The sequence below is a fragment of the Periplaneta americana genome, chromosome 11 (genome assembly GCF_040183065.1).
Source record: "Periplaneta americana isolate PAMFEO1 chromosome 11, P.americana_PAMFEO1_priV1, whole genome shotgun sequence".
In the NCBI taxonomy this organism is placed as follows: domain Eukaryota; kingdom Metazoa; phylum Arthropoda; class Insecta; order Blattodea; family Blattidae; genus Periplaneta; species Periplaneta americana.
In genome coordinates, this window is record NC_091127.1 from 1822108 (window position 1) to 1839134 (window position 17027).

The 17027-nt window shown below is 33.0% G+C and overlaps 1 protein-coding gene across 2 annotated transcripts in view; it reads left to right on the forward strand.

The window, feature by feature from the left end:
- Positions 1-17027, forward strand: part of SerT (Serotonin transporter) — a 369951-nt gene that overhangs the window by 339298 nt on the left and 13626 nt on the right. For both annotated transcript variants that reach the window (XR_011334757.1, XM_069838824.1), the window contains exon 12: positions 10552-10719. Coding sequence is in view for 1 of the 2 variants with exons in the window: in XM_069838824.1 (XP_069694925.1) it covers positions 10552-10719 (168 nt within the window). In the remaining variant the exon portion in view is untranslated. The remainder of the gene's footprint in view (positions 1-10551; positions 10720-17027) is intronic.

The window sequence follows — 17027 nt, forward strand, 5'->3', positions numbered from 1 at the left end:
AGGTTGGTTATGAAACAAAAGACAAACATTTAGGTTGGTATCGTATATAATCAAAGTTTTGCAGGTTGGTTATGAAACAAAAGACAAACATTTAGGTTGGTATCGTATATAATCAAAGTTTTGGAGGTTGGTTATGAAACAAAAGACAAACATTTAGGTTGGTATCGTATGTAATCAAAGTTTTGCAGGTTGGTTATGAAACAAAAGACAAACATTTAGGTTGATATCGTATATAATCAAAGTTTTGCAGGTTGGTTACGAAACAAAAGACAAACATTTAGGTTGGTATCGTATATAATCAAAGTTTTGCAGGTTGGTTACGAAACAAAAGACAAACATTTAGGTTGGTATCGTATATAATCAAAGTTTTGCAGGTTGGTTATGAAATAAAAGACAAACATTTAGGTTGGTATCGTATATAATCAAAGTTTTGCAGGTTGGTTATGAAAGAAAAGACAAACAAAATAAACGAAAGACTGTCGCCGAGCTCAAATTTGTTTGGATTAATTGCAGAAACGTGTTCCCTTTGAAAATTCGTATTGTTTTTAAGCTCGTCTTGAACGCTTTGTATATTATTATTACTTCCCAGTATTACTTTGAAGCCTGTACTAGAGTTCAAACTACAAAGACATAACACTTTTGCTGTCCTCATCTGAGTTTATTCTGCATTACGTAGGCCTTCATCAAGGGTATAAAATGTCCATGACTATGAAAGGGAAAGAAACTAGAACCAGAACTGCAAATGTCGCAAACCTGCAGCTCTCTGTCATTTATGGAAGCTGCTGCTGCGGTTTCACACACGAGAGCGGCATTAATCACTTGCAGAACGCGGTCTTTTCTACTTCCTTCTTCTAACTGTAACCTGGCCCCTAATTACACGCGTTTCATTAGCGAACTTCACTTTGCAGTCAATCCTTCAGCCCGCCTCATTCACAACTCTGCCGTCGCACAATACTGGCTTTTGTCGGTACACACGTAAATTCAGCTGCTGCGCCTGCCAACGAAGATTATTCACTTGTACAAACAAGTTTTTCAGTGTTCCGTCTTGGTTACTTTAAGGTGCATCTACATGGTTCAACTTTTGTTTCAAGTTTAGGCATTCAAGCAATGCATGCAAGATTCGTATTTAATATTAATTCATATAATATATATAGTGACGATGACGTTCAAAACGACGCACCATGTAGACACAAAATCTGCATGCATGTTAATTGAACGCGCGTTTTAAATTTCATTCTTTCATTATTCTTCCAGATTGCATGCGTACACTCATAATAATGTAGTTATTCTAAATGATAATGTAATTAAACTAAATGACCAATTTTGTAGATACGAGGTATCACTTCTTAACCATCGACATGCTAAATGAAACTGAATTGTAGATAGGATCGAAAACTTAGTTCTAAACAGACATGTCCACAAAGTATGTGGAACGTTAAAAAGAAAGGAGGTTCTTATTGTGGTGGTGGTGGTGATGATGGTATTATTATTATTATTATTATTATTATTATTATTATTATTATTATTATTATTATATAAATGATACTCTGGAGGAAATTAAACACAGAATAAATATGGGAAATGCCTGTTTTTATTCGGTTGAGAAGCTTTTATCATCCAGTCTGCTGTCAAAAAATCTGAAAGTTAGAATTTATAAAACAGTTATATTACCGGTTGTTCTGTATGGTTGTGAAACTTGGACTCTCACTTTGAGAGAGGAACATAGGTTAAGGGTGTTTGAGAATAAGGTGCTTAGGAAAATATTTGGGGCTAAGAGGGATGAAGTTACAGGAGAATGGAGAAAGTTACACAACACAGAACTGCACGCATTGTATTCTTCACCTGACATAATTAGGAACATTAAATCCAGACGTTTGAGATGGGCAGGGCATGTAGCACGTATGGGCGAATCCAGAAATGCATGTAGAGTGTTAGTTGGAAGGCCGGAGGGAAAAATACCTTTGGGGAGGCCGAGACGTAGATGGGAGGATAATATTAAAATAGATTTGAGGGAGGTGGGATATGATGGTAGAGAATGGATTAATCTTGCTCAGGATAGGGACCAATGGCGGGCTTATGTGAGGGCGGCAATAAACCTCCGGGTTCCTTAAAAGCCAGTGAGTAAGTATAATAATAATAATAATAATAATAATAATAATAATAATAATTATTATTATTATTATTATTATTATTATTATTTAGTAAAAATTAAATTCTGTCTGGGCCGAGCAGTAAGCAGCTAGTGTCCTAATAGAAGCTTCCCCCGGTCCTGTGTTCAATACACTTGGGTTACACCTGCTGGTATTTTCCGAGGTTCTCCACGTTGTAAGGCATACCTACGTCCCATCTTGACAAAATACCATCTCGTTATCATCAATTGTAATACACTAAATAACCTCTCAGTTGAAAAACGTCGTTAAGGAGGGCTAAAAAAATCTTTTACTACTGCATTGTACTACAACTTACGTCGGATGGCTTGCGCAATGGTTTGCTACCGTGTTCGACTCCTGGAGACAACCATGCTCAAACTGATCAGGATTTCTGATACCAGAATATTATCTAATAATGAAATAGACTGCACTTTGTTTCAACTTATCTTAACATTTTATTGGTTAGTTAATTTCACTAATACTACGGTACTTAATTTAGCTAGTATCATTTGTTTACTTAACGTGGTTGTTTCACTTATGCTAGTCTAACTAGTCATGATATCTACTAGGAAATCTACTTGGTTTCTTGGGTTCAGGTAATTTAACATTCAAGAGTACTTAAATTAATTACAAATAAAACTATTCTCGTTTATTCAAATTTAAGATCTCTTACCGCTATATAAGCGTATTACTTACATAAAACATTAGCCTACACGCACTTTCTTTCGTTCTTCTGGCCGCCAACTGATGGCAGAATTTCTTCTGAACTTTGTTTAAATATCTTCTGCAATCCACGTCTGACCTTAAGTAATGAAAAGCCCGAAAACCAATATCCGCAAAAAGTCCAACAATAGTCATAACGGACGCGAACTTCAAATAAACAGTTTTCTTTTTTTAATTTAAACAACCCCATCACACCTGCAGTACGCAAAAAACCCTTAAGATGTTTATGCCTTAAGAGAAAAGAAAGTGTCATCATAATTAACACAATACTAATTATCACACCTGGATATCTTTAACAACAACAACAACAACGTTATAAGTGAATACAATGGAAAATAGTTCTGTTAACATTCCGTCATTTGTAACCAATCAGAATTAATCACGAATACACGTATCGAACTTCTTTGATTTGCGTGAAGGAATGCACTTGACTGCTGGCGTCCAATCGGAGTCCGTAGCTAGATCAGCGAGTTTCCTATGCTGGCGATAGATTTAGTTCAATTAAACACTGAAGAGTTAGCTTTCCTAGACGTTTATAAAATGTAATAGCATTTCTAAAATATTTCTTAAGATGATCATAGGCCAATAGAGAGAGTGCTACAGGGTAGTTATGCCCGAGGACACAAAAATGCCTACGATGTTTTATTTATCTCTTTTGTTACGGTATCTATAATTACCACAGGGTGAATACCCATTCGTAGTTTATACAATCTTGGTCCATTATTGTTTTTATTGTTTGTTAATGATATTGTGAATTGTGTACAACATTCTAAAATTTTATTATTTGCGGATGATATTAAATTGTATAAAGAAATCAAAACTATATCAGATTGTAAGCTACTTTAAACAGATATTATAAACTTACATATTTGGAGTATTAATAATAAATTGTTATTTAATATTAATAAGTGTATACATATGACCTTTTCTACATTGAAAAATACAATTAAATTTTCATATAAAATAGAGGCAAAAGTTTTACCAACAGAAAATGAACATAAAGATTTAGGTATATTATTTAGCAGTAATTTTACATTTCATAGTCATATTAATAATATTATAATTTGTGCTATAAACGTTTAGGTTTTGTTATGAGAAATTCTTGTAAATTTAAAGTCAAAACTATAATAATTTTGTATAATTCCATTGTTCGATCAAAATTAGAGTATGCTGCTGTTATCTGGAACCCAGTTACTAACAAATATATTCTGTTACTAGAAAAAATTCAAAATAAATTTCTAAAATGGTTATATTACAGACTTCATAATGATTATCCTACCTATGAGAGTTATGCTGCAATGCTTCAACATTTCCATTTTGCTGAATCCCACAAAAATTCCCCAGTTTTCCAAATGTTACAGTTATACAATAAATTACATCCTCATCCGAATGTTGATATTTTCAATATGAATTTCTCTAAATTCAGAATTATTTTTCATATTTTACAGAATATTGTTGTTAGTTAATTTGAAGCTATTTTCACACCTTATTTCCAATTTCTCTTTTTTTCTTTCTCTTATTTCTGTTTTGTTTCAGTTTTTCATAAGTGTATGTTTCCTTTTCCTTTTTTATGTTTTATAAATTAGTTTGTTAGTCGTGAACATTGTAATTGGGCTTTGCCTGTTATATTCAACAACAAATGAATAAATAAATAAAATAAATATTCCTTCATACTCATTTCATTAAAAGAGTGTAGATTGTAATTGCAGTCAGAATATTTTAATTTACATTCAGGCATATGAGAATCGAGTTATTGTCGTGTTGTTTGTTTTCTATTTGGAAACGTCTAATAACAAAATTATCTAACATTTTGTTTAACTTTCTCCCATGTTTCAATTTCTGAACATGTCTGTCGTTCTCGTTCAGAAGGAAATCGAACTGAAACGCATTCATTTCATTTAATTCGACGTTTTCTTCTGAATGCTTCTCATTGCGCTCGATGCGAGACCTCATGTGAAGCAACTCCAGTCTGTTATAGCCACACTTATTCTTCACGTACCTGCAATAAATGTGCACAATATTGAACAAATTAGTTCGCTAGAATACTCGAAACAACTTCTTAATTTGAGCTGTGAAATGCAGCGGAATGTGGGTGTAATGCCGTCCACTGAAAGTGGGATGGATGTTTACGAATCTGCCGATTCAATTAAGCTTTTCTAACACTGTTTATTGCTTCCGGTTTACATGCTACGACCCTTCCATTACCGTTTGAAAGAGAAAAGGTGCAGATTTAGGATTGCTGAAATCGACCACAGTGCAATCACGCCACGACGCCTCACCTCTCTGTAGCGTTAGTTCACCAAGCCTCCGCAGAAAATGCTGATTAGCTTCAAAAGAAATGGTGCACGGACATGTAGATGTATTTTAAATCCGAGCCTACCATGACTTAGATCTTGACAGTGTTATTCACGTGTTCATGATATCGCGGTTCGAATTCCTAGTTTTCAGGAATGGGTCTCGTACAAATATCTGGTTCCAGTCTGAATCACTTGGAGAAATTTCGCTGTTCACCCGATTTGACCGGCCCGCCCCCGAACTTGTAGGGCACATCCTCTATTCGGTTTTTATCATTCAAAATCATCCTGCTTCTCGTAGTGCAGCCGTGGCGAAAATGTGACTCACGAGCACATTGTGGCTCGCAATGATAGCTGTGCATTTCTCTTGCTTCCTATCTCCCCCACCCCCACCCTCTCACTCACTGGAGTCAAACTCCGTTCCATTTGTATTTGTCTCTGACCTGCGAGTGGCGTATCGTCGAAATGTCTCTCTCGAAACCATGTACCTCTACAAAAACGAAAGTTTCAAATAGGATGGGAGGACGCATTTTTCTGTTGCCAATATGATGAGAATATTAAATGTATGATTTGTTCACAAGTATTACGAGGAAAACGGTTGTATAACATAAAAGTGCATTATACTACATGTTACTCATGAAACATTAAAAGGTTAAGTGTTATCATTATTATTATTATTATTATTATTATTATTATTATTATTATTATTATTACTATTACTACTATTACTATCGTTATTATTATTATTATTATCATTATTATTATTATTATTATTATTATTATTATTATTTCGATCCTTTTTCAGCAGATGTACGAATAATGCGGTTAGGTCTTCAATTTAAACTCACAGATTTATAATGTAGCCCTTATGTTACAATGAAAGCTAGATGTAAGGACTTGACAAATGTTGAACTTTTCAAATCTTTGCCAAAAAATAAATATCCGAAGCTTCGTTCTTTCGCTTGCTCTGTTGAAGCCATGTTCGCTACAACTTACGTTTGTGAAAAATTATTTTCAACAATGAAAATAGTAAAAACCAAATTTAGATCACGACTGACAGACAAATACCTTCGTGATCAACTACGACTGGCAGTAAGTGACATAATTCCTGATTTTGAAACTCTGTCGCAGAGACATTCTTAAGACAGTTAATTTTAGATTGTGATAATGTGCCCTATGTTTTCTTGTTCATTTCTTTCTTCGTTACACGTACTAAACATTAGTTTGTAACCTTATACTGTATAAAATTATATTTAAGTGCCTGACATAAGGAAAATGAAAATCCGTTAATAAGTCAGACAGTTGCTTCGCTTCCCCTTCAGGTGTCCGCCTCCCTCCATAGGTGCTATGCACGTTGCAGGTTACACAGTGGCTCGGTGTACGATTACATTTTCGCCACGGCTGTCGTAGTAGAATAATATCGTGCCTAGTGCGACAAGTGGTAAAGGGATTGCAGCTTAGATATTCCATCAGATGGAAGAACCACGACACTTCTCTAGATCTGTGCATCTTTAAATATATTGAGTTATACGTCATTTTGACGAATTTATTGTTCATTTTGGAGTTAATGAAATTGTTTTAATGTTGGTTTTCGAATTCTCTACTAATACTGTAGAATAGCCGTGGCGAAAATGTAATCGTGCGCCGAGCCACTGTGTAAGCTGCAACGTGCATAGCACCTATGGAGGGAGGCGGACACCCGAAGGGGAAGTAAAGCAACTGTCTGACTTATTAACGGATTTTCATTTTCCTTAAATATAATTTTATACAACATAAGGTTACAAACTATGTTTAGTACGTGTAACGAAGAAAGAAATGAATAATAAATGAACAATATCACAACCTAAAATTAACTGTCTTCAGAATGTCTCTGCGACAGAGTTTCAAAATCAGGAATTATGTCACTTACTGCCAGTCGTAGTTGATCACGAAGGTATTTGTCTATTAGTCGTGATCTAAATTTGGTTTTCGCTATTTTAATTGTTGAAAACTATTTTTCACAAACGTAAGTTGTAGCGAACATGGCTTCAACAGAGCAAGCGAAAGAACGAAGCTTCGGATATTTATTTTTTGGCAAAGATTTGAAAGTTCAACATTTGTCAAGTCCTTACATCTAGCTTTCATTTGACATCACATTGTAAATCAGTGAGTTCAAATTGAAGAGCTAACCGCATTATTCGTGCATCTGCTGAAAAAGGGTCGACGTACAGAAATGATGATGATGATGATGATGATAATGACAACAACAATAACACTTAACCTTTTAATGTTTCATCAGTAACATGTAGTATATTGCCGTTTTATGTTATACAACCGTTTTCCTCGTAATACTTGTGAACAAATCATACATTTAATATTCTCATCATATTGACAGCAAAAAAAATGCGTCCTCCCATCCTACTTGGAACTTTCGTACATGGTTTCGAGAGAGACATATGCCACTCGCAGGTCAGAGACAAATACAAATGGAACGGAGTTTGACTCCAGTGAGTGAGAGGGTGGGGGTTGGCGGAGGTTGGAAGCAAGCGAAATGCACAGCTATCCCTGTGGGCCACAATGTCTCGCGAGTCACGTTCTCGCCACGGCTGCTGTAGAATGTTCCATTCTAACGTAAGAAATTTGCATTTGCTGTGGATTTGTTACTTCCATTCCGAACTTCATTTCTCATTTTGTCTCAAAGGCTGATTCTCTTCCTCAGTTCCTTCTCCTTTCAGCTTTAGTTCTCCTCGCAGTCGTCTTAGAAATTTAGAATAATATTCAGCATTAAATGCCGTACACAGTTCTTGGATTGTCAACCGAGATAATTTCTCTCGTCTCAAAAACGTCCTCTCTTTCAGGAGAGTGCTAGAATATTTGTATATTCATAATAATAAAATTGCTTATAATTTACAATTTACAGAATTTTTCCAGTTGATTTCTGCGTTCTAATCATATTTGCGGCAGAAAAACGGGGCTCCTTCCACTGCGTGTTCAGTTCAAAGTGTGTCATGGCTCGCTGTATGCCGTCATGTGGCTAGTCGATGAGCCTAGAGAATTCAATCTTCCTACACTTCCGCAGAGGCGTGTTACCTATGTGCCAGAGAAGTTGCCTAGCAAGTACGGCGTTCATTCTGAAGAGTACTTACCGATATGTACTGTAACGCCGGTAGTGGCAGGAATGTGAACTGTTTGGAAACACTTACTGATGTGAGTTTTTTCCTTACTGTCGGGATATGGGTAGAGAGTTAAGACGATTACTTACGTATTTGTTGACATTAACTTGGACGGTCAACATGGACACGGAGCATTTGATTTGTACTGTGAAATGTTCCCGTACGCAACCGATGACAACAAATACCCTGCGTACGACTTGCCCGCGCAAAACACAGTTCGAAAGAGGTTATGGTATCACACAGACTTTACAGACCGCCATCTGTTGCTACGACGTTCAAGTTATACCGTACACGTTCTCAAGTTCAGATTGAACGCCATGATTAATAGGCAATTTCTCTGACATAAAAAATGAAACTCGCTTTAAATCGCTGACTCACAACAGTGACGTCATGACATACTTTGAAATGAACACCCAGTATAATTTGTGTTGACTTCTAAATTAAGAGTTAAAGTGGTGAAATCGTGTTCCGTTCATAATAGCACAACTGCTCAGAAACATTATTCTATATCTCTTTGAAAACACTGAATAATCTGAAAGCAATACTGCACTCTTTCCTCATTCCATTCTCCAGGGCCTCATTTAGCATAGATCACCGTATCTGTCGGATATTCTGTGATTAGATAAACACGACATTGGGTGATAACCCAAGAGCAAATATTATTGCGGTCGATAGAAGGAAAAATAGCGGAATTATAGATCCTACTATTATAGTTAAGCAAATTTATGAATGTTCCATCCCTTATTTTCGAAACTCTTACACAGTCAATAATATTGAAGTGTCTGGCCTCTTTCAGGCGTCATTCATAAATTGTTTCAGCACTGGAGAGTGAGCACTGTACATGTGAATATGCTGAGTGTTACTGAAGACTCAAATTCTACCAGTGAAAGAGGCAGACTGATTGCTGATTGGTCAGTTTCATTTCTCGTAACAGGGGTGCATTGGCGCGAAAACTAATTTTCAGCTCTCGCCTAACCTGAACTAACTACCACCCCTTTTATGCTAGATGGACTTTTCCAAACGAACTTCGGTTCCAGCAAATTAGGTAAAATCTTCTTCCCTTCCCTTCTGAAACCAATATGGAATGAACTTGCCATATCAATGTTTGTAAGAGTTTTTTTTTTAATTTTAAATAGCATTTTTCTTGTGTTTTGGGAATCTTTTCAGTTTTTGGTGCCGGTATTTTCATTTAAATGTACGGAAAATACTAAAAATAAACTTTTCAGGCATGAGTTTATGGTTCAGGCGTTTTAGGCTCTATAGAATTTTAATTAGGTATTCTGTGTAAGGATATGAAACGTAGAGATCTGTAAATAACAGACGCAGCAAAGAAAATAGGTATGGAACTAGTAATCTGTTTCTTAATGATTATAAACATAACATCTAGTAGAAGAGACGGAATCTCTTAATACATATTATATACAGAGTGTTTCCGAGGTGATGTTACAAACTTTCAAGGATGATGGTGAAGGGCACATGTAGCAATTTGAGATAAGGAACCCTGGTCCGGAAATGACCGAGTCGAAAGTTACAAGCAAAAATAGTTGTGTGGAAATGAAATAATTTTATTCCTCTGTACACCTTATTTATGTGTATTTATCTGTACATCTTACACATACTGACGTTGTTTACGTTGTCTACCAACAGTATTCCATTCAGTGCGCTGTCTGAGGGGTGGGGACAGGAAACTACACTAAAGCAATGCAGATAGCGTAATGTGTAACGGACATGGTCGGTCCTGATATGCACGTCTGTAGACAGCAGTGTATGTGTACAAGTTGCAGTGCCCAGTCGATCAGTCCTAGTGAAATGGAGGAGTACACGAGAGCGGAATAAGCAGACCTGATTTTCGAATATGGATGAGCCAATAGGAACAGTAGACAAGCTCACAGATTGTATCGGGACAAGTACCCACGTAGGAGACATCCGGCCCATACCATCTTTCCACGACTGTTGCAAAGGTTAAGGGAAGGAGGGCACGTGGTGCCAAATTACAATTCCATTTCCACACAACTATTTTTGCTTGTAACTTTCGACTCAGTCATTTCCGGACCATGGTTCCTTATCTCAAATTGATACATGTGCCCTTCGCCATCATCCCTGAAAGTTTGTAACACCGCCTCGGAAACACCCTGTATTTACAACGTTACTGTCTTATTAAAAGATTAATGTAATGCCATTGTTGGCAATTTTTCATGTAACCACAAGCTGTTAAAATGATTCAATTTTCAGGTCATATTCATCGTCTCGTTGACGGGATACGAACAGATGCTGGAGGGAGCCTACAAGTATCCCCCGTGGAGCATCGTGGTCGGCTGGATATTGACAGCATCCTCCTTGCTCTGCATCCCCATTTATATAGTCTTCAAGCTTATCGTCACCCCAGGAAACATCATCCAGGTATTACCAATGAGATCGCGAATAAAATATAATATTTTTATTGAACATGGGAGAAGAGCTAAGTCTTAATTAAGGCCGGTATCACACTTGCAGAGTTTTCGCCTGCGAGAAAATTAAAAAATTGATAACATGGATTCAAATGGACGTCCACACGCTGGAAGAGATTCTCGTTCGAGGCAAAAACCTCTCGCGAGTTTCTCGCTGGAATCGGTAGCTCAGCGAATTTTCTTGACACATTTATCAAAGATGTTTGACATTTATACTCTTTATGACGATTGAATGTAGAAAAAGATATCACAGGTGGCGATGAATTGTATTGTTTTTATTTTAAAATGAGGAAAGATGGCTGATAATTGCAGTCAGAAACTTATCGAACTTGTACGATGTCACCCGTAGGCCTATTTATATGACACACGGGATGAAAACTATAAAAACACGAAACTTAAAGAAGAAATCTGGAGAAAAATATCAAATTATCTGAATATAAATAGGGCTATATTTTATTTCGATGAGATTTAATAGTATTGACTAAACATTTGAAATAATGCATCTATATGTCTTAACAGTTTACGTAATTTCAATCAGAATATAGCAAAGAATTCTCTATCATATCATGAATTGCAAAAAAAAAAAAAAACTGAGGTCCATTCAATCTGAAATAACGCCTAAACGTATCATCATTCAAATCGAAACCAGTGTCCAAAACTCGCCCTTATTTTCGTAAGATACAATGTGATTTTCAGATATTTCTGGCTTAATTTTAGGCCTACTTTTTCTTCTCATTAACAAAATATGTTCATGTAACTCCATTTCCTCATCATCTGAATACTCAGATTCAATAAAGCGTTCGTACGTAATTTGTAAAGTACGACAATATACTTCCAGGTTATATATTTAAGTACGACAATATACGTAAATACATAACCTATAATATTTCCCCCAACGAGTGATTACTATAATCAGAAAAATGCTTTCTGCATGAAGGCAGTGCATAGATGATCATAGCGAGGTGTGATCTGTGATAGCGAGAACTCTCCAAGTGTGTTACGGGCCTAATGTAAGTCAACATTTCAGTTTTCAATACGTTCGTCATTGCTTAACATCTCAGCCTAACCAACACATATACAGGATGTTGTATTGTAAATGTCGGCTGGAATGCTTTAACATTTCCTTGCAGTCTCTGTGTGTGAAGCTGGAAATGTCTTAGACGAGAATTAGTAGTAATGTGTGTGTCCGCTCAGATATACTTAATGCTTCTAAAACTTGAAACTTCAGAAGTGTTGAAGAAGGTAATATACCTTACTGACAGACGGTGCAGTCCTACGCTGGTGTTCTGTCATCGTAGTGTCTCTTGAATTACTGTTTTTGCTTTTCGTTGTTGTTGTTGTCTGTGGTGGGGTATGCTGCTCTTATGGTGGGGGTTTTTGTGTGTTGTGTGTTATTAGACCAAATAACGTTTGTGCGAGATCGTGCGTATTTGCTTGGTTTCCGCATAAAACCAATCTGCGGAAAGTCTAAAATTCCACAGTCAGTATTCCCAACCTAACACACATAACAATTTCCCTCTTCTTACCGCTTAAGTGACATATTGATTTTACTGCTTTAGGCTTTTAACATATTATTTTTAGAGACGTTCAATATAGTAATAATTATAAATTGGAAACTTATCACTGCAATTTCACCTAAATTGCACTGTTAATTATTGTTTTTAAATATTTGCAAAAATTAAGTAAATTCTACAACTCCACTAAAGTTACTCCATTCGTGATGCAAGTAACATTAAGGAAGCCGTGAAAAAATCAACAAGATTCCAGACTCATCATAGACTGGGGAAAAAAAAGATATAGACGTATATCACGGCCTGCTGGAGTATAGTAAATACAGAAATCATTTTAAAGCAACAATGTTGAAGATAGATATTTTTGTTTTGCAAATTTGCCGTCATTGAACAGAAACCAAGATGGAGATTTCATTGCAACTAATTAGAAATTCCTCTTTCAGGTATGTAATAAACGATCTTCGCACAAAATAATGTACGATACACGAGCGGTATGTCTTCTTTCAATTCTCGGAAATTAAGAAAGCTCAACTACGTTTCGCTTTTTCAAACTTTTCCTCGAACATGAAAACTTCAACATACCGCTCTTGTAACGCATATTACTATTGTTCTGAATTGTAATTGCCTATTAAGTATTATGCTATTGTGTGCATGTAGATTTCATATGGTTCCAGCTCTCAGTAAGTTATATAAACTGTTTTAATAGTTTTAACACTTTTAAAAATTTTAAGTTTAGGAAAGTTTTATATTTTTAAAGAGTATTATAATAAACAACAAAGACAAAATAATGTTTATAGTATATTATTTTCTTCTACTTTTCTTATTTATTTATTTGCATATTTCATTAATTAGTTAATTAATAAATAAATAAATTTATTTATTTATTTACTTATTTATTTATTTACTTATTTATTTATTTATTTACTTATTTATTTACTTATTTATTTATTTATGCGTTTATTTATTTATTTATTTACTTACTTACTTATTTATTTATTTATTTACTTATTTATTTATTTATTTACTTATTTATTTATTTATTTATTTATTCGTTTATTTATTTATTTACTTACTTACTTATTTATTTATTTACTTATTTAATTATTTACTTATTTATTTATTTATTTACTTATTTACTTATTTATTTATTTACTTATTTATTTATTTATTTATTTATTAACTTATTTACTTATTTATTTAATTATTTACTTATTTATTTATTTATTTATTTATTTCATTATTTATTTATTTATTTATTTATTTACTTACTTACTTACTACTTATTTATTTATTTTTTATTTATTTATTTACTTATTTACTTACTTATTTATTTATTTATTTATTTACTTATTTATTTATTTATGTATTTACTTATTTACTTATTTATTTATTTACTTATTTATTTATTTATTTATTTATTTATTTACTTATTTATTTATTTATTTACTTATTAACTTATTTATTTATTTACTTATTTATTTATTTATTTATTTATTTACTTATTTATTTATTTATTTATTTATTCGTTTATTTATTTATTTATTTACTTACTTACTTACTTATTTATTTATTTATTTAATTATTTACTTATTTATTTATTTATTTACTTATTTATTTATTTATTTATTCGTTTATTTATTTATTTACTTACTTATTTACTTATTTATTTATTTACTTATTTAATTATTTACTTATTTATTTATTTACTTATTTACTTATTTATTTATTTACTTATTTATTTATTTATTTAATTATTTACTAATTTATTTATTTATTTCATTATTTATTTATTTATTTATTTATTTATTTACTTACTTACTTACTACTTATTTATTTATTTATTTATTTATTTTTTATTTATTGATTTACTTATTTACTTATTTATTTATTTATTTATTTATTTACTTATTTATTTATTTATGTATTTACTTATTTACTTATTTATTTATTTACTTATTTATTTATTTATTTATTTATTTACTTATTTATTTATTTATTTACTTATTTACTTATTTATTTATTTATTTATTTATTTATTTACTTATTTACTTATTTATTTATTTACTTATTTACTTTTTTATTTATTTATTTATTTACTTATTTATTTATTTATTTACTTATTTATTATTTATTTATTTATTTATTTATTTATTTATTTATTTATTTACTTCTCTACTTATTTATTTATTTACTTATTTATTTATTTATTTACTTATTTATTTATTGATTTATTTACTTATTTATTTATTTATTTACTTATTTATTTATTTATTTACTTATTTATTTATTTACTTATCTACTTATTTATTTATTTATTTACTTATTTATTTATTTACTTATTTATTTATTTATTTACTTACTTACTTATTTATTTATTTACTTATTTACTTAATTATTTATTTATTTATTTATTTATTTATTTATTTATTTATTTACTTATTTACTTATTTATTTACTTATTTATTTATTTATTTATTTATTTATTTATTTATTTATATATTTATTTATTTTCGGGTCCGGGGCTGCGCTGGAGCGTAGGTTCGAATCCCGATTGGGATTATTACCTGTTTGGGTTTTTTCCACTGTACAGTAAGGCGAATGTCAGATAGCCCAATCTATGGCGAATCCCCGGACCTATCTCACAAACATCTCGCTATCGCCAATTCCGCCAACATTACGAATCACAAACACAACCCTGCCACTACCTACACATTCCCTCCAACAAGAACATTTGTGTATTGAGTATGTGTTCTGCAAGTGTGTTTGTGTGTCTGTATAGTTCGTATTTTGTAGCATGCTTAGTTTTTGGCTTTTGGGTTCAAATTAAAATGAAAATTTCCATGTATGTTTCCATTTTTTATAGTTGTGGTTGTTGTTTTGGATATGTGTGATTTGGCCATGGCTGTGATGTGTTTGAAAAGATCTCCCAGTTTGATATAGAAGTCATTACAACTAATCTTGTTAATTTGCAAACACGTGCCAGGTTGTGTTTATTTGTTTGTCTTGTTTGTTTATATGTTCTTGTAATGTGTTCTGTGTGCAATGTTGTATTTTAATTTCTGAAAGAAGATGCAATAGTATGTATATATATAATTTGAACTGGTAATGAAAATTACGGGAAAACAGCTGAACGGATTTTAATAAATGACCCCTCATTTTGAAGCTTGGAATCCAACGTTTTTCAGAAATGTCAATTTTCCTGCATCATTTTCCTATTTTCAAAAATCCATCTTTCGTCAGTTTTGAGAACTAATTAATTGCATTTCAGAATAAAACAAAACACACACTACAATAAACAATAGACTATTACACGAAGGCCATGACCTACAGGATTGCTGACATACTTAGAGTTCAGATGGGTCAGATTCTTTCACATCATAATGCCAATATGTCGATCTTCATTTGTGTAAGTTTTTGATAACGTATAAAAATAATTTACAAGTCTGATTCTCTGTTCTGTAGTTTTCCGAGTACAGCTGTGTATTCGATATTAAGAACTACAAAACTTAAGAATGTTTAGTGACATTATTACCATTAAAAATGAAATATTATTATAGTTAATGCAACACATATTGGTATACTGATGATATGAAAGTGAAATCTTTTGGGGCCTTAAGTAAGTAGACGCATAGAAAGAAGATTTTATATTAGATCTTCATTTCTATAATATACTGAGTAACGGATATATATATATATATATATATATATATATATATATATATATATATTATATTACTGAAAACTATAAAACTTACGTAACAGCGTGGTCGATCGACGAATGTTGCGTCAACATTTGTTAAGACTATAAATTAGGAATGCCTATAACATCGACATCAACGTGAAGTTTCGATTTTATGCATGAGAACGTATAATCTCATAAACTTCTTTCCATCTGACTGTAGATAATTATTTGAAGAGAAGTAATATAATGATAACGAGAAACTAAGGTTATTGTTATGAACTTAACACTACTTGTATTAAACTTGTAGGATATGTGGAAATCAAACCACAGTATAGAGAACATATCTCTATACTGTGGTCAAACAGTGGTTTTCTTCCTGCTCACAAGGAAGTAATGCCATTGTTTAAAACTTCTGTCGTACGTAATTTTGACGTATAATGGATAAACAATTGATCCTCACGACTTTTCCCGCCAAGAGAGCACCTCCTTCTTCTAGCTATGCCTCCGTCTTTCAGTTGCTGACTATAGTAGTCGTGACAGCAGGTTGCAACTTACACGCTTGGCCAACTTATTATGAGATATAATTATATGGAAGTGTACGTCAGATTTACGTATCAATAGTATTAATAGAAAAATTTTTGTTAGTGCAGTTTATTTATTCCCTTAAGTGTGTTTATCTAACGAAGTAACACTGGATGAAAACTTACGTGGTGATCGACACCACTCTGCAGATCATAGATGAAAGTTCAGATGATGATGCTGATGATGACGCTGAAGGCAATGTAGAGATTGAATATGAAACTTGTAACAATGACAAGGATGTAAGATATAGTAGGAGAGATTGAGAATCACGTATAAAGCAAGCGAATGGAGAAAGAAGGCAAAAAACAAGAAAACAGGAAGAAAAGAAAAGGAAAGGGAAAGGGAAAGGAGAAGAGAAGAGAAGAGAAGAGAAGAGAAGAGAAGAGAAGAGAAGAGAAGAGAAGAGGGCAGAGGGCAGCGGGCCAGAGGGCACGAGGGCACGAGGGCACGAGGGCACGAGGGCACGAGGGCACGAGGGCACGAGGG